General features: G+C 39.6%; 3 protein-coding genes across 4 annotated transcripts; 1 reads left to right on the top strand and 2 right to left on the bottom strand.

Moving 5' to 3' along the window:
• Positions 1-1,324: 1,324 nt before the first annotated feature.
• On the bottom strand, positions 1,325-4,083 carry LOC306824160 (phospholipase A2 inhibitor and Ly6/PLAUR domain-containing protein-like). The gene is made up of 5 exons (XM_079344179.1): positions 4,008-4,083; positions 3,697-3,813; positions 2,924-3,067; positions 2,018-2,131; positions 1,325-1,897 (listed from the first exon to the last, which is right to left on the bottom strand). The coding sequence occupies exons 1-5, from the start codon at positions 4,051-4,053 to the stop codon at positions 1,695-1,697; spliced, it is 624 nt and encodes a 207-aa protein (XP_079200305.1). The 5' UTR covers positions 4,054-4,083; the 3' UTR covers positions 1,325-1,694.
• An 864-nt stretch (positions 4,084-4,947) lies between these two features.
• Positions 4,948-12,857, bottom strand: smg9 (SMG9 nonsense mediated mRNA decay factor). The gene is made up of 13 exons (XM_079344480.1): positions 12,405-12,857; positions 12,224-12,298; positions 11,601-11,826; positions 11,364-11,461; positions 11,110-11,222; positions 9,471-9,582; positions 9,201-9,296; positions 8,341-8,426; positions 7,051-7,157; positions 6,845-6,952; positions 6,540-6,665; positions 6,305-6,449; positions 4,948-5,497 (listed from the first exon to the last, which is right to left on the bottom strand). The coding sequence occupies exons 1-13, from the start codon at positions 12,549-12,551 to the stop codon at positions 5,419-5,421; spliced, it is 1,518 nt and encodes a 505-aa protein (XP_079200606.1). The 5' UTR covers positions 12,552-12,857; the 3' UTR covers positions 4,948-5,418.
• Positions 12,858-13,162: 305 nt separating this feature from the next.
• Positions 13,163-16,786, top strand: LOC306824369 (uncharacterized protein). 2 transcript variants are annotated; one of them, XM_079344485.1, is made up of 2 exons: positions 13,163-13,248; positions 14,356-16,786. In XM_079344485.1, the coding sequence occupies exon 2, from the start codon at positions 14,641-14,643 to the stop codon at positions 16,072-16,074; it is 1,434 nt and encodes a 477-aa protein (XP_079200611.1). In that variant the 5' UTR covers positions 13,163-13,248; positions 14,356-14,640; the 3' UTR covers positions 16,075-16,786. The 2 variants fall into 2 exon arrangements, with proteins under 2 accessions (XP_079200611.1, XP_079200610.1); XM_079344484.1 differs by having other exon boundaries at positions 13,187-13,528.
• Positions 16,787-16,891: the final 105 nt, after the last annotated feature.

Genomic DNA, 16,891 nt, shown 5'->3' with positions numbered 1-16,891 from the left:
TTGATCAGTTTGTTTTGTCGTTTCAAAATGTTAAAACTTAGAGATGTGCATCTCATTAAAGGGATACTTGGAGCAATATGACGCTTTTTGCATCACATGAAGAAAACTTTCAAGCAAAGAGAAACACATTTTTCTCGTCTCAGGGCAAAATGAGGGCTGGATTCACGACCATTCAACACTACTACCATGTTTCTAATAATACAAAGCTTCATGCAAATGGGTGAAGTATCCTTTTAACATCTGAGAGGAAAGGGTTCTGAACTGTCTCTGAATGAGAAAACATTTACATCCTCTTAGTGCACATGAACAGACATAGAATAACCCTTGATGTCTCTCTGTCCAAACACACTCTGCAGTATGTTTGTGGGTGTTCACATTGATAATAAACCTAATTGATTTATTCATTCTTTCACCTCCATCAAAAATGATGACCCTCGTTAAAAAAAAATCTACACATTTTATTCTGATTATTTTTGACTCTCAGTCTATGTTAATAACAGGTGCCAGCACTTTTACTTTAACTTCTATATTTGCTTATTGAACATACCCATTTCAACGGTGGAAAATAAAATAAAATAAGAACAAATCTGGACTTAATCTAAAATCACATACGGCCTTTGGTGGCCTAATTCTTATTCTGATTGAGTAGGGCCATACCCTTTAGTCCACTGACTGTATCCAACACTGCATGATGAAAAGTAGTGCACAACTTTATCCAATCATTATATACCATCAGGTAATACAATTCAAAGCGTTTTGCCTGCAGAAAGTGATGTTTGACTGCTCTCAGACAGACTAAAGAAGCGACTAGCGTAAACGCACACAACACATAAAATCAAGTATATAGTGTTGGGGCATTTTTACTGAAATCTTGACACTGTTCTAATAAAGATTAAAGGATTTCAGCAGAGTAACGTTATTTTTTAATGATGATGCAGGCATGAGACCATATCTGTAGGGTCAGTAAAATCAAATAAATGGTGCAAAAATATGTTTGAATAAATATTCAGTATTTTATAGTTAGTTATTCATTGCCAATCTTTTTTAGGTAAATACACTCAGTACAATATTATTTTGAAACTCGTGCCGTTATAAATTTAAAAAATCTCTGGAATCAGCAAATACAGAAGCAAGAACCTGATTTCTGTAACTTGTAATATAAGCACCGTAATCTCCATTTACTGTGTACTATTGCAATAACTAATATTAGTTATAAGTACTGTAAATGGTTGAATGTCACAAATGTCAGCAGCACATGAACATTTCTTCACTTCAAACCAGACCTTTAATCAATTGAGAACACTCAAAGAGAACAGAAACAGAGTAGTTTGAAAAACGGTTTGATAAACGTTTTAACAATAACATCTTAACATTTCTGACAAGGAAAAGACTGTAAATGTTACAACAACATTCAGAAAACCATTTTTTTCTTCACAATGACACTATCATTTCTTCATTTATGGGAAACAACAGAGGGCTGTTGACAGATATTTAGTGAAAAAATAAAAATGACTATGCAACCACCAAAAACACAGAATGAGTGAGTTACATATTTTTCAGAAAGCAAATCAAAGTTCAAGCACTACTAAATGATTAACTCCCCCTGCTTAGCTTTGAACTCTCTCACTCCTTAATTGAAATAACAAAAGAGGCAGAGGTGAGAGAAGAAATGAGATGTGTTTGGCTGTGTTCTGTTAACACAAAATGACAAATGTGAGCAGTGGCACCAGCAGCAGCAGCAGCTGGAGACCAGCTCTTAATGCAGTGGCGCTGTTGCAGAGGTCGCCTTGACAGCAGCTCACATCTTTTCCAAACTGTTCTGTCATCTTTACATGGGTTGAGCAAAGCTGCTTGGAAGCACAGCCCTTCATGGACACCGGTTGTTCTCCAAAATCCACTGAAGGAATGAAAACAATGTTAGTGTGCAACCTTTGATTTATCATACCTCCTACAATTACTAAACAACCTGAGCAGAGGAAATACTACGAACAGAAATGTTTGAATTCAGGACTGTTACCTGAGGCTGAGATGCAGTGGTCCTCATTCCCCAGGCAGCTTAGAATGGCAGTGCATGTTGATCCATCGCAACCAAAGCACTTCTTACCGTTGGGGCTGGATTTGATGGGAACAGCTGGTTTGGCAAATATTAAAAAAAACTGGCTGATTATACTTTGATGACTTTGAGAGAGAGAAGTTGCCCTCCCTCTGTTAACTATCCTTACTCACACACAAACACACACCAGCTAACATTTTGCTATGTGCATCTCCACTGTGGCAATTGGTGGTTTCATGCCCCTGGGCTTCGAAATAGTCGATGTTAGAAGGGAATGTCATTTTTCTCACTCGTCTGGGAATTTCAGTCTTGTATCCCTGACCATGTCGACTTTAAAATTAAGGTCTCAGATTCTGATATAAGACAGTACATGCAAAGCAACCCACAACACTTTGGTGTTTTTTACCACTATTTTAAAGCTCCTGTGTGGAGTTTGTAATTGGTTATGGAGAGACTGAGATTAAAATTGATTGTATTATGAGCTACAAAAGCAAAGATGCTATCAGCAACAAGAATGGTTATAAGGTTTATAGATATTTTTCAATGCTTCAAACTGCTAAGACTGACTAACAGCACGCTGCAGATTTAGCCTTTTTACTTCTTTTTTTTTTTTTTTTTTACACATTTTTCAAGGCAGATATTGTGGATCAAAGAAAATCTTTGCCTTTTAAAAGAAATTCATTTTTTCTCATTTTGTTGTAAACTCTACTCAGTCATGTTCTGGACCAGATCATCAACGAGAGAGGAGGTAGGCCTACTGCTTTCTCCACAGGGAGTGCCACTATCAACAGAAACTAAAGGTTCCTCAAAGGAGCTTTTAATATGAAAAATATTCAACGCAAAAAGGAAAAAAAATGTAGAAGTAATAACCTGGGGCGGGCTCAGTGTTGCAGAGATCAGTGTTGCAACACTTGCTGGAGATTACGGTCCTGATGACTCCATAGTTGACTGAGCCTCCAACACACTGATCAGCCGAAAAGCATGACGTCATGTTGAAGTCATGTTGTGAACCACCTGTTGAAAAAGCTTTTGTTAACGTTGCAGGAATTAAATATAAAATATATTTTTTTTAATGTGAATTTTTTTCAATGTACAAAACAAGTAACAAATTGCCAATTTTAATTGTTTTCCAATTTTATGAATAAAACTGACCAATTTTTCTTTTTTAAAACCTCAAAGTCTAAGCGGACAGATAAGAACTTTGCTTTTGTTAAAAATAAATAAATAAATAAATAAAAAAAAAGCCCTACAGTCGAGTGCGCTGTATGCCTATGAATTAACATTCACAGGAAAGATGTCTTTATTCCAACAAACAAATGAAGCTTTTTGGAGCATTTTGAGATTAGATCATGAGAAATAGGGATCTTGTTTTGATACCAAATAGGACAGGGGAATAAGAAGCCTACTCTGTTCTGGAAATTAAGCAGTCTCTAGCAGCTCATAGCAATTCTGTTACTGATACTATTACACTTTCAGTCGTGGCCCTGACTGATATGAATCAAACAGATTCTCGTGCGACTTTTTCCCTGATGGAAACCGACTAACCTCTATGAAATTGACGTAAATCTGTCGCAGTGACGGAGAACTTTAATCCCTGAGACATTGTCATGAAAGTAGTTTTATAAAACAAACAAATAACATACCTGCGATGTTGAGGATCCTCAGTGCTCCACACTGTTGTCCCTGAAAAGGACAGTCTATCGTCCTGCAGGTTTCTCCCAGCAATCCAGACGAGCACTCATTACACTTCAGAGTGTAGGCTACAAAACACACAAGTCAGAGACAAAACAAATCAAAGAGGGATGGACACAATATATTTAGACCCTAACTAGAGAACATTTATCCAAATTTAAAGTGAGCCAAAATAATTATTATATAGCGAAAAGCACACACTGCAGGGACTATAGTAACACAACAACAGCAAAACAAAGTTAAAAACGGAACAAAAAATTGCCTTCATGCAGAAGCATAATCCCAAACACCAGTGTGAGGAGATGCATGTTTCTGATAGTTGGATACAAGTTAGTTGTATTTTTTTGTCATGCTCACCTTTAAGTAACTCTCACGAGGAGGTGTCTTCTTCAGCCTCAGACCACACCTTCATTTTCTGTTTCTTGCTAACAGCCACAGCATGGCTGTTTCTACTGAAATAGCCTAATATTAGTCGCTTTCTCGTTGGTGGATTAATGTCGTTTCTCTATCAATATTATCACAAAGAGTACGTTCAAGACCTGATTCAAAGGGACATGACTTAAGTGATTTGGCACGATTCATAATAAAAAAGATTTAAAAAAACAAAGATATCAAGGCCTTGTCTTTAAAAGGCCAAAATGCGTTTAATTTGATGGCCTGCTCATGTAAGGGTTTCAAACCTGGCATTGGCAATGTGTCCCGAGTGTTCCAATCACAGCTTCTAGCAGTTTGTTTCAGGGATGACTTAAGATAGATCCACATTTCCTGATCTGCACGCAAATTAACACAGAGCACATTTCACTATTTTCCTTCTTTGAACCTGTATCCCTTTTATGTCATTCAAAGCATGTCAGGACATAGTTTGCATTTTACAGGGATCTGCACAGAAATCAGGTAAGTAAAAACAACAGTACAATCTAACATCACACTTTGTGATTAGTATAAACATATTTTTGTAATGATACAATTTGATGAATGTTGTAAACCTATACAATTAAATCCACAACACTTTAGTGTTGTCGCTATTTAAGAGCACAACTCCATGTTCAACTAGCAGAGTGGTATGGATAGGGACTATTTTCTTTACAATGAAATACAGCATGTAGGATGGTTTGGACTAGGTCCTTGCCCTGTAAAGACAGACTGTTGCATGAAAGAATGAAAAACCAACACACATAAAAAGGACCACTTACAACATAAGCTGATTTGTCTTTGTGTCTGAGAACATTTAAATTACTCTCTTTATTGATTGTTAAAAGAAACAAAACAATAGCTTACAGAGGACAATATTTTCATCTCAGTGTGCATCAAATCTTCAGTTCCAACAACACATACGCCTGTCAGTAATGTCCTGTGATGAAAAAACATTACATTTTGCTCTTTCTTATCCTCACCACCGGTGTAACTGAAGGCTGTACCTTCGTTTTTTTAAACTCTGCACTTCCTTAGGACAGAGATAGTGAACTTTATGACTAGAATTACAGTACCACCAGAGTCTGCAGAAGACGTCTTCTTGCAATATATCTGACTTGTCACCTACAGGGCTTCCTGTCCCTCGAGCACGTTGTACACATCGCTCTCCACTTTCATGGTCACATCTTCTCTATGCCACCAGTGTGAGGGACATAAGAGCTTTCACAGCTGTGTTATGTATCAGCAGTTCAGCGAAAGTGTTAGCTGAGCAGGCGGCTGTATTCAGAGAGAGCAGAGGACTTTTTTACCCCGTCCCAGATACGAGCTGCGTAGTGAAACCTACAAAAAAAGAAGAAAAAAAAACAAAAGCAGATGTTGTAATCGCCTTTCTAAACGGAGAGCTTTAATTTAATTAGCAAAAATGAATTCTCTGAGATTTTGACTGCTCTGGAGCGCTCGCTGTGGGCAGCCCCCTCACTCTGAGACCTCTCTATTGATGCATGTCTCTAGGATCCTGTTCGTGCATGAGTATGCATTTCAGCCTGTGTGTGTGTTCATGGGGGGATCAATAAAGTATCTATCCATTTATGTCTATTAAACAGAGTGTAAACCGAAATTTAAATTTGTGTATTTGTTTAGTAAAACAAGCAGAAGATGTTTATGTATTTTTTCAGCCCTGATGAGTGTCAGCGGTCACCACACGCTGTGTGACCGCTGCCGACCTCTACCAGCTCTGTGCTGTAAAATCAACACTTTCTAAAACAAGAGTTTTTTTAACGTTAACCCCGATGGAAATGATGCCCATCAAATTATTTAAAGAAACTTAAAGTTTCTCTTTTCTAGATTATTAGAGTTTAAGTAAGCACACAAAATGAAATTGTGAAAGTGGATAAAACTTTGAGATGCATCTTAATAGTTGAACTGAAGCACATTACCATGACTCCTCTCACAGATCATTGCTGCATGCCAATTCTGTCCTTGTCAAGTCATGTTAACTGTACCGCTCTATTTTTTAACTATATAAACATCAACATTAACTGTACCTCTCTATGTTTTTAACTATAAAACATTAATAAAAAAGAATCCATAATGGCACATCAGCTTCAGTGCAGATGAACACTTGACTGAGAAGGGAATGATCTTTACCAGTTCTTCTCAGTGAGGATGGTGTGGGAGAGCTGACAGCGGGGCATGGCAAGTATTTGGCTACGGAGTTTTGAAACCATGGTGGAGAAGGAAGGGTGTCCTCTGTAGCCGGGGAGCAGAGAGAAGAGCGGGTATGTTCCTGACCCTAAACATTATCAAACATTTAGTTCCAGATAACACAACATAGAAAAGGACAATCTAGATCTGCTTTTTGATTGGACACATTCTCTATAACCTGCTTTGGTGAGGTTATCGTCCCCATCAGTCTCCTGCACAGGAAGGAGGAACATGTTGACCTCAGCTGTCAGATAGTCCTGCCTTAGGCCAGGGAAGATATTGCTGTCTAGCATGGACAGTGTACCTTAAGACAAACCACATTTGAAAGGATGACTGTGGGTGTGACGTTGCAAATGGACAAACTATTTCAATAACCAAATCTCTGCAGCAAATACTACAAATGATATGCAAACTGCTCCACTGGTTTTCCATGATATAAATATTTCTTGTCTTAAAAAAAACATGAAGAGTTTGTTTTTTTACCTTTGTATTTGAGATGAGAGTGGGCCATCAATTTGTCCACCACCATATGCATGTTCTTCAGATTTCTTGGGCAGAAATCATCCCGTCTGGCTTTATTCTGGAGGAACACTGGATAAGGCAGGAAATTAAAGAACAGACACTTTCATATGAATTCCTTTAATCTGCTTAGTTTGTCAAACTGTGCGTCTCTGCGATTAAAAAGTCACCTATATGAGGATAGTACTCTGCTCCATCATCAGTGCCTGAAGAGCCGGTGCTGTCATGGCCTGCAGATGGAGTGGACGGTTTCAACATCTCAGCAGTCTGAAGAAACCTATTCACAAACATCACATTGATGTGATACCAATATCTTTATTTGTGAAGGGAAAGCTTTAATAAGGTTGGGTAATTTCAACGGTTCATTGGAAGACAACAACTTCTCCAAGTGTAAAACACAGGAGAATCTAACAGGATGTTGTAGCCGGTCAGTAGGTAGAACTGCATGTGTTTACTGGTACCTGTGGGAGAACACTTATGTCTATGTCGGCAAAACATTTTATCAAAGAGTCGAGTATCACTGATTCTTCTCACAGTTCCCAATGTTATAGAAGCAGCTGTATGTTCATAACTTGCCAATCAGTTTAATCTATTAGCCAAAAGACAACTAGGCCAACTGCCAGGGACAAACATATGAAATACGCTGCATTCAGCTCTTTGTGTTTGGTGTAAATGAAACTCTATATGTATCTATGTATCTGCTTGTTTTCATCATTTGGTTACATAACAGAAAAAGTGAGATAACATTTCTTCAAAACATTTGTTTCCATTAAATCATTTACTTTTCTTTGAAAAAAAAAAGAAGAAAAGAAATCTACGCTAATACAAAAAAAAAAATGTGTTTGGTCTGTCAAACTGAGCAAGAGATCCTCCCATCATTTTTGTATAAAATTCATTCTTGTGCCACCCCTATCATTGTTTCCATGCTTCATTCAGTCATGTCTGTCATTTCTGTACTCCCTAAGACTTTGAAATCTACATCATCAACCAACAACTTCATTACAACTACTACTTTTCAACCACACACTCTTTAAAGCTCTGTGATATTGAGAAAACTTAGTTTAAGTTTAGAGCTATATCCTCGAGGAAAGATTCACGAAGAAATAGTTGAATCATTTATACAAGTTCGCTTCGATGTGGAAATCCTGACCAGACAGTGGTGGGGATGAATGTGTCCTCCTTCCACATGCTAGGCGAGTACATAGGCAGTCGCTTTCAGCAGGTCTGGCTTCAGCTGCATTTGTTGTCTCACAAGACCAACTGAAAGAACAACTTTATTGAGCCCATGAAAAAAACAGAAGACAAATATCCTCTCAAGATACAAGATGAAATGCTCAACATTCCTGTGGGAGGAGGAGCCATTGAGTGATGGTCAGGGCCTTCCTGGGAGATGCCAGCTTTATTTACACCCCCCCCCCCCCCCCAATTGGACAGAAAGATAAAGCAGATAAAGTACGTACCTGTACAGGTTTAAGTCAGTGAACCAGTCTTGAACCACAATGACCACATGGCACACGGTAAACAGGAAGGCAGCGATCTGAAGAGACTTTAAACAGGAAGTAAAAATGAAGTTTCACTGGGGTGTGGGATTGTGGGAGTTAAAACATACCAAATATCTTTCGTATGAAACCTGCGGTGGGTCTGTTGTGATTATTAGTTATTATCATGCTGATTTATGTCCAGTGTGCACTTTTCTGAGTAGTTTTGTTTTAAAGTATCGGATGCATAGAGGAGCTGTGGATGAAAGCTGCTCCTTGCAGCAATCTCAACTGGACTAGCAGAGTGGAGGAGAAAAAAAAAAGTAATGTAACAAAAACTACACAACACAGATACTGAATGTTCCATGACCATGAGGATATGCTCCACACAGGCATGAGAAACGTATCTGCTGTGGCCTGATGGACTCTATGGGTAAGTTAGTGTTCTTTGGTGATATTGTAGAACTGTGCAGCACCACCAGCTCACTCCTTCCTCCAAATGTCTTCAAACTACGTCACCAGCGCAATAGGTCAGCACCTGCTGCAGGGTATTATGGCTTCACTTAACAAAACGGGAGGAGACAAAAACAGAGGCGAGCTGTCCATATGAATATACAGTCTATGGTGCATAAAGATAATGCTGCGTTAAGCAGTCATCCTGTAGTGAACAGTAAGTAGCCTCCAGTGGAGTGAAGCCCTGCTGGTCTTTAGAACGAACCCAGCTTTGGGCACTTCAACATATCTTGCACTTTTTCAAGCTCAGAACAACATCTGAGTTCCTACCTGCACTCTTTGAACCCTGGACGTAATGCACATTATGGGATACAGCATCAGCCACTGACCTGCATCTCGACGTATGTGTGAGGGAGGTTGTACTCTGGAGGCAACTTGCGATCGTTGTTGATGAGGTGATCCAGAATGGATGGGCTGAGCATTGGCTACAGAAACAAATCAGGTATTTGATAGTTAAATCTTGGCCTGCTTCTAATCCAAGGAGACATTTACATTTGCATACTTTCTGCCTTAACTAAAGTAAATACTGAAAGTAAAGCAAAAACACGAGCGACAAAGAGCGAGAAGGTTTCACTTTATTAACTGTACGCTGTTCTCACCTGTGTATCCAAAAATATGACTCTCTCTTGTGTGATGAAGAAATCGATGCCTGTGCTCTGGTTTCCTCCTCGTTCTTTGATTTCTGGAGACTGGGCTCTGAATACATAACCTCTGTGGAAACACAGACGCATGCTTATTCCAGACAAGGGACACAAAAAATACTTCTGTTATTCCTCTATTAACATGTCTCTAACAGGGAATGCAAGTTAAAATGTGTAAAAGAACTTTTATACCTAAAATATAACCTTTCTTCACTTTCTTAAATAATGATATTTAAATGTACAATGACTTTATTTGTTAAAAGAAAAGGGCAATAATTGATTAATGGGAAAAGTTAAAGTAGCTGGAAATATATTTCAGTTGGTAGGTCTAACTTTTTCAGAACTCTGAATTTTTTTAATATCAATATTAAGATCCCAGGTCCTATTGTAATCTTCTAGCCAACCAGAAATCTCGCCAGTGTGACAGGAAATGTCTCCTCGACTCTCCCGGGTGATATTTTCTTGAAATGTTGAGTTTTGTTCTGATTTTGACCGGGAACACGTGTTTTTAAAAAAAACATTTTACCATAGTAGTATATGACAGAAAAACTCATGCTCCAATCCTTTGCAAGGGTAAAATCCAAGTGCAGTGAGGCCGCTTGCTGGAGTGACAGCAGTGAAGCTGTCAATATGTTCTCACTAGAATCTCTGACTGAATGTCAGTATCACAGTGAAATTATGAATTATGTGTAAATGTTCTTTATTTCTGAAGCAGGCAAGTGGGACGTGTAAAAGAGCTGGCTCAGAGTCTTTCAATCTAGCGCTCGGATGATGACAAGCCCTGAATAACATCTTATTAATATGTGGTTTTGAATTTTGTGTCAACATTTTACAACAGCACACAAAAAAAAATATTTTAAACAATGTATGTTAGAGACTTTTAAACACAATCATTAATAATCCAATTGAAACACTATGACTCCACAGAGGCAGACGGTGGCACTACATTGCCCCCATGTGTGCTAAAGAAGTACCATCACTTAAAAGTGTGGCTTTCAAATCCAAAAAATAGATGGGACAAATAAAAGTATATATGAAGAAAGCATCGCTTGGTAGCAAGTACTTTTGTTGTTCAACTTTTAAATAGGAAAGCGTGTGATGCTGGGACAAAATGCTTTTATTGCAACTGAGCAAAATGAAAAGAAGCCTGGTTGTCCTAAAGTCCCTGAGTATTTCTTTTTAAATACATCGGATCCCTTTGCTGACCCTATCCTGTACATGTATACACAATGTAGAGCTGAGTGGACATGCAACATTTCATCAACAGACACACAGGCGATGTGGGCGCGTTTTAATTTGAAGGGAGCAACAGACATCTAAATGGTTGCAGTTATGTGCAAACTTAAATATCCCTTACACTCCCGTATAAATCTCATACTGAAATATTACACTTGTATTTTAAATTCAACCATTCGTTTGTATGCATTTTCACAGTAATGGGTCAAATATGCTATTTAATATGATAACATTTTTTATTTGGTTATTTGGTTTGGGGCGACCGTCCTCTCAGTGTCCTCTTGACCCCTACTTCAATAATAATAATAAGTTTTATATTTATTATGAAATACTTTAGGACCCCTGTTCTAACCAAACTTACCTTTGATCTTCCTCAGGTGTGTTTGCAGATATCAGTGACATGACTGTGGATTTCCCAGCCCCCTGCAGCCCAATGACTCCAACTACCAACATATCTGTTTGGTCTCGCAGATACTGCAACACATCACAGTAAAACGTCAGTGTAGTTTATATGTCGATATTGATCAAGATGGAGTCGATACAGTATTTAAAGTTGTTATAAGGTCACAATATAAGGCCTCTAAAATGAACTGAATTCACTTTAGATTAACTCACCTCCATGGCACTGTCACACCAGTTCATCTGATCGTCCACCAGCTTGATGCTGTGCTTCATTTTTTCTGGTGGGACGAGTTTAGACTGGCCAACCATGGCTGGAAGTCACAGAAGCATGTTTAAGAGTACATTTTACTGCATGTAATTTGGTAATAACGGAATAGCCAGGTAGAGTATTTCTCAACATGTACAGAAGAAAAACAACATTTTGTCTATATACAATCTACATCAACTTACGATCCACGGCACATCCAGATGCAGAGGCTCCCATTCCTCGGTTTTGGATCTGGTACACGGGCTGCGTGGGTCTCTGCCCCTCCTTCTCCATCTTGGAGGGTCCAGGCTGTGCTATCGTTTCAGGAGGGGTACCCGGCTTCCCAGCATCATCCCTGGCTTTCATGAGCATGATGGGCTTCTCTAGGACGGGGGCTCCACTGACAGGTGTGCTCTGTGACTGTTTGGCCTTTTGAAGGATCCAAAAAAACAGAACACGTCAAAAGAAACTAAAGCGGAGATCTGGGGAAGATCACAAAATGTGAGGGTACTTTGTCAATCCCCTCCTAATCACAACTCATTTGTGAGAGCAGTGTGAATGTCAACGAATCCAATTGTTCTGTAATATTTAATGTATTTTTCAGGGATGCAGCAAAAACCAGCCAAGACAATAAAAGTGTGTACATATTGTAAGAAACGAGTGAACACAACCAACATGATGCAGCACCATAACCTGTGCTAAATTGATAAGACACCAAAACACTCATTATGAATCGTAATGATAAAAGCAAATATCATACATGCATGCAATGTAAAAGAGATAATAGACTTTCTCCTTTAAGAGAATTACAAAAGGATCTGAATACCCTTTCCCCAGGGGGTTTGGCAAGAATGATGGGGGTCTTCTGAATGATTGGGCCTGGTGGATCCTCGCTCCCATCCTGAGGGCAGAAATAAAAAATAGTAATCCATTACTCTATTAAAAAAAATGTAACCAACAGGTAAAACAACCCAGGACTTCATTGACATGAGTATGTTTTTAATTACTCTTCGTTCTCTTGGTTGGTATTCTCGATCCCGGCTTGGACCAGACAGGTTTTGGCCCGGAGGTCCAGCATCTCTGTCTCCTCTGCGCCTCCTCCTCCGGCGTCCCTGCCCGTACAGCCCGGGCTGGCTGTGGCCGGACTCGGACATTTTTATGACCAGATTCACTCAAACAACTGTGCTGATGTCAACAGGGAGCTAGCTAACAACTGGAAAACCAGTCCTCGCTAAGGCTTGCTAAGGATACGGAAACTTTTACTGGAAATACTTAGACAAGAAACTCGCTCGCAAGTTTGTCACCAGAGACCTCATTGAAGTTTAAGGTGAAGTTATGACAGCTTTACATCCAACTCGGCTGAAGAACAAGTCGATGGATAATGTTGGCTAACACGTCCCGCGGTCGCGCCTGTTTTGTGTTCCGGCGTTGCCCGTTGTGGTACGACGTTGGAACTGTTGCTGCATAACAACAAACGCCGCCCGTCTAAGCTGCAGTTTGTTCCACATTTAACGTACCTCGCGTGTATTGAAAGTGAAGTCCTTAAGAAACATCAGTATGAAAAGACGAGTTCCGCTCCGGTGTGTTGAAAAAGTTAAAACCGAGTCATTTTCATGGCAAGTCACTGATTTCCGGGAGAAATAAAAATGAAATTATAAAAGTATCAAAAGTGGCTAATGCTGGAAAGGCCATGCAGTTTACATGGTTCGTTGCAATATATGAAACCCGTCCACGGACAATGATGAGTGAGGAGCTGAGGGGCATTCTGGGATATGTAGGCGACCAACTCCACCCGGATGCAGAACAGCGCGCAGCACGGGCGCCATCATTACCATGATATCATCTTAAAATGTGAAACTTCAAGGTTTTTTTGTTGCGATTTCTTTTCATGTCTTCAGTCGTTTCCATATTTTCGCAACCTTAACAAGTCAGTATGTAAGTGGCGGTTATACGATGCAGCAATAAACGTGTTCACGTGACGTACAAGTTAACGTAAACGCTAGCTGTATATGTTTTTAAATATGGCACAATAACTGACCGGGTAAAGCTTCATCTTGTTATTTGAAGATAGGAAATGATTTTGGTCTTAACCGCAGGCAGCAGCCCTTTGGTCATGTATTTATGGACAAAGGTAAGTAGAGCTCCATAATGTAGATAACATGATGAGTGTCACTTCTGTGACACTCGGTACTGAAATGAACCGTGAAGTGCTCCTTCACTTCTTAAAGTAAAACAATTACCACAAAACTGCTATGAAATGAAACATGCTATTTACAAATATAGATAAAATATAAACTATAGTATCATCTCATGTTTATATAAACATGGTAAGTTTGAGTGGAAAACAGACGTGTTAATTCAATTTACTATGTAGCCTGTCTTACGCTTTAGTCTTTTTACAAGATGAATAATTTAAATTTGCAATAATAATCTGTCTTTGCTTGCTGCTAGTTTTCAGCTAGTCATGAATGTACTGTGTTCAGTTCTGTTTAACAGCTGATTTATTATAAGGATACATTATGTCCCCTTAAAGTCATAACGTAAATGTATTTAAATTTATTTCAGCTACTTCACAATCTTTCTACCCATGCTCTTACAACTTCAGAAGTACCTCTGGGTTTAAAAAAAAACATATAGTTGGACAGTTCATCCTGAGGGGGACATGAATGTCCATCGCTGACTTTCAAAGTCAAACATGTATTTAGAATTAACATAAATGTAATTAAGGAGTATAGGTATATAAGTATCTTAAGATTCCTTAAGCAAAATTTCGAAGCTTTTTCAGCAGCATGAGTGTCATGCTCGGTTTTAAACTTACTTAAAAATTAAACACCCTTTAACGAATTCTAGTAAAAATGTGGGGTCTGCTTTGAGGCTGATGCCGTATTGCTTTTTTAGTTTGTGAAGTTGATGTATTTCTAAATGTTTGTTAAATTATTCACTTTGTTTCATTTGCAGACAAAAGAATCAGCCAAAGATAAAGCTTAAAGTCACATGAGTAAAGCCACCACATTGAAGTCGCCTGGGAACTTTCCAACAGTTGATGTCTCTCTCCAAACACCTGGACAAGGCACACTCTGACCCCTCTGAGAAAAGAGCCAACAGTCTGCCACTAACATGTAGGACCTGAACAAGCATGCAGCGGCACATTGCGAGGCAGTTTCAGAACGCTGACCATTTGATCTCTGCAAACGAAAGTGACAACAGTGACACTGCGAAGCACTTCACGACTCCGTGTTCGAGATGAGACCTCGGCGTAGAATCGAGATGAAGCCTGTGATGTCTGGAAACAGTGTGGAGTATATAGTGGGTGAAGATGATAATGACCTGGACACTGAGAATTTCTGTGAGAAGCCACGTGTTTCAGGATGGGGTCATAAAAATAAGAAACCCTCTAAACCTGCTGGCTTGTGTCCGCATGATCCTGAGTTAGACGGTGGCTCAAGTTCAACTGATGATTCAAGTGACTCCTCTCACACGCCACAATCTAAACCCACGCCTGCTTTCTATCCTACCCATAAGAACTCAGTCTGTGCAACCTGTGGCAGAGGCCCATTTAGGTCTCTCAAGCTCCATTTACTGCACTGCAGTGGTGTGAGAGTGAAATATCAATGTTTCTTATGCAAAGAGCTTTTTATGACAGAGACGCAGCTCAATCAACATTACATGTCTTTGTATTCCTGCCACATCTGTGGTCAAGTTTTCTCTCATGAGAGCCTATACTATCAGCACCCGTGTCCCAAAAAGAGTAAATCCCCTTTGGTCCTCTTTTGTTCTGAGTCGATGCCGCAAGTGTGTAACATCTGCAAGTCTTTTTTCGCCTCTGAGAAAACTTTGCAAAGCCACATTAACAGTGTTCACACGTCAGTGGTGAGCACCAAAGTGTGTATTATTACCGATCCATCTGCGCTGACGGATAAAAAGGTTCCACCAGCAGCTCCGTCAGCCAGCAGCCCTCTAGAAGCATCCAACCAGGTGAATGGAAAGTTTAGTGACACCCAGACCTGTGCTTCCAGCTCTTCCTTTCTCTCGACCTCCTCGGCCCCCCAAGGCCGTCCTGCCTGGGCGATTTGCACGCAGCCTCCCAAATCGGACAAAGGCATGGGCCTAGTTCATCCTCCTGCTGCCCTTTCACCTGACACAACTCCAGCTGCTACAGCCTCTGTACCAGACTCCCCACAAATGCCCACTATTTTAGCCATGTTTGAGAATGACAGCCAGGATGTGGCCTTAATGAAACGCATGAACACAGGCTGGCGCTCCAAAACCCCTTACCCCTGCAGGCAGTGCGGCGCCGTCTTTCGGCAGCCCTCGCTCGTCATCAGTCACCGATACCACCATCGAGGCCGCCGCTTACACCAGTGCCAGTGCGGCAGGGCCTTCAAGCACCGCCTGCACCTCCTGCGGCATTGTGTTCAGCATGCAGAAAACACGAGTTACATCTGTGTCAGCTGTGGGGAGACTTTCACTGGAGCAACGGTTTTAGCCGAGCACATAAAGGGCAAGTCCAGGAAAAAATGGAACTCTGAACTATCGCAGAGACGTAAAGTGAGAAAAAAGTGCAGAGCGCCCTTCACATGTGACTGTGGACAGCACTTTCTTAGGCCTTCTGCTTACATATGGCACCAACTTCAAAACAGGAAGAAAACAAAATGTTTGAAGAAATGCTTGAAATGACAAAACACATCTTTGGTTTACTCGTGCTTTTAGATAATCCTTTCTCGCTGTGTGCCACACGCTTAAAATCGAGGCTTCAAGTAAAAACACAGTCCACACACTGGTCATGCAGTTGTGTTACATTTGGATTACTATCAACAAAACCAAAGAAAAAAAGTCAATCACACTTTTGTTCTTAATGGCTTTTAATTATAAGCATCTCCGAGATAGTTGTCATGTCAAAAGGTTTTTTTCCTCACCACGTGCAAATAATACAGAGCAAACAAGGTCAACACAAGTTCTTTTTTGGACAACATACATGAATATTTCATATTTTTCACAAAAAGCTCCAGTTTATCCTCAAGAGAAGAGTGAGTCCAGTTTTCCACACTTTGGTTTCCTCACAAAGTGCTTTAATAACAGTGCAGTTTATTTGTGAGTTTTAGGCTTTCTTTATTTTTTGCTTGATAACAGCCAATAAAAATGATGTATTCCTTTTTTTTTTTTTTGTTTTTTAATGGTGGTTGTTCAATTTTGGAAATTTAATTTGAGGTCTCCTTAAAATGATTAACTTAATGTATGTCCACTAGATGGAGCTGTTGAGTTAATGAAAGACTTATTAGGCATCTTGAGCTCAAGCTCTCAGAACAGGTGTAAACTGTTGGATGATTTACTGAAGGACACGTTTATGTCTACATGCCATACAAACCCAATAAAGCTTTCTTTTACAATACTCCAATCAAACTTAAGTTTTCTTTTCTTTTTTTCCAGAGTATCTAGACAATTTGAAGCACATTTTATCTTACGGGTTAGAGCTAAAGCAGTAGGATGAAGAATT

The sequence above is a fragment of the Symphodus melops genome (assembly GCF_947650265.1).
Source record: "Symphodus melops genome assembly, chromosome: 5".
Lineage (NCBI taxonomy): Eukaryota > Metazoa > Chordata > Actinopteri > Labriformes > Labridae > Symphodus > Symphodus melops.
This window is presented reverse-complemented; position numbering and strand designations above follow the sequence as displayed.

Coding starts and splice junctions, on each gene's coding strand:
- LOC306824160 (XM_079344179.1), bottom strand. CDS start 4,053: ATGCATCTCCTCACACTGGTGTTTGGGATTATGCTTCTGCATGAAG. Junction 3,814..4,007: donor GATTATGCTTCTGCATGAAG/GCAATTTTTTGT, acceptor TGTGTTTTGTAG/CCTACACTCTGAAGTGTAAT. Junction 2,132..2,923: donor CAACACTGAGCCCGCCCCAG/GTTATTACTTCT, acceptor TTGCCAAACCAG/CTGTTCCCATCAAATCCAGC.
- smg9 (XM_079344480.1), bottom strand. CDS start 12,551: ATGTCCGAGTCCGGCCACAGCCAGCCCGGGCTGTACGGGCAGGGACGC. Junction 11,223..11,363: donor GGTGTGACAGTGCCATGGAG/GTGAGTTAATCT, acceptor GATGTGTTGCAG/TATCTGCGAGACCAAACAGA. Junction 9,583..11,109: donor ACACCTGAGGAAGATCAAAG/GTAAGTTTGGTT, acceptor GTGTTTCCACAG/AGGTTATGTATTCAGAGCCC.
- LOC306824369 (XM_079344485.1), top strand. CDS start 14,641: ATGAGACCTCGGCGTAGAATCGAGATGAAGCCTGTGATGTCTGGAAAC.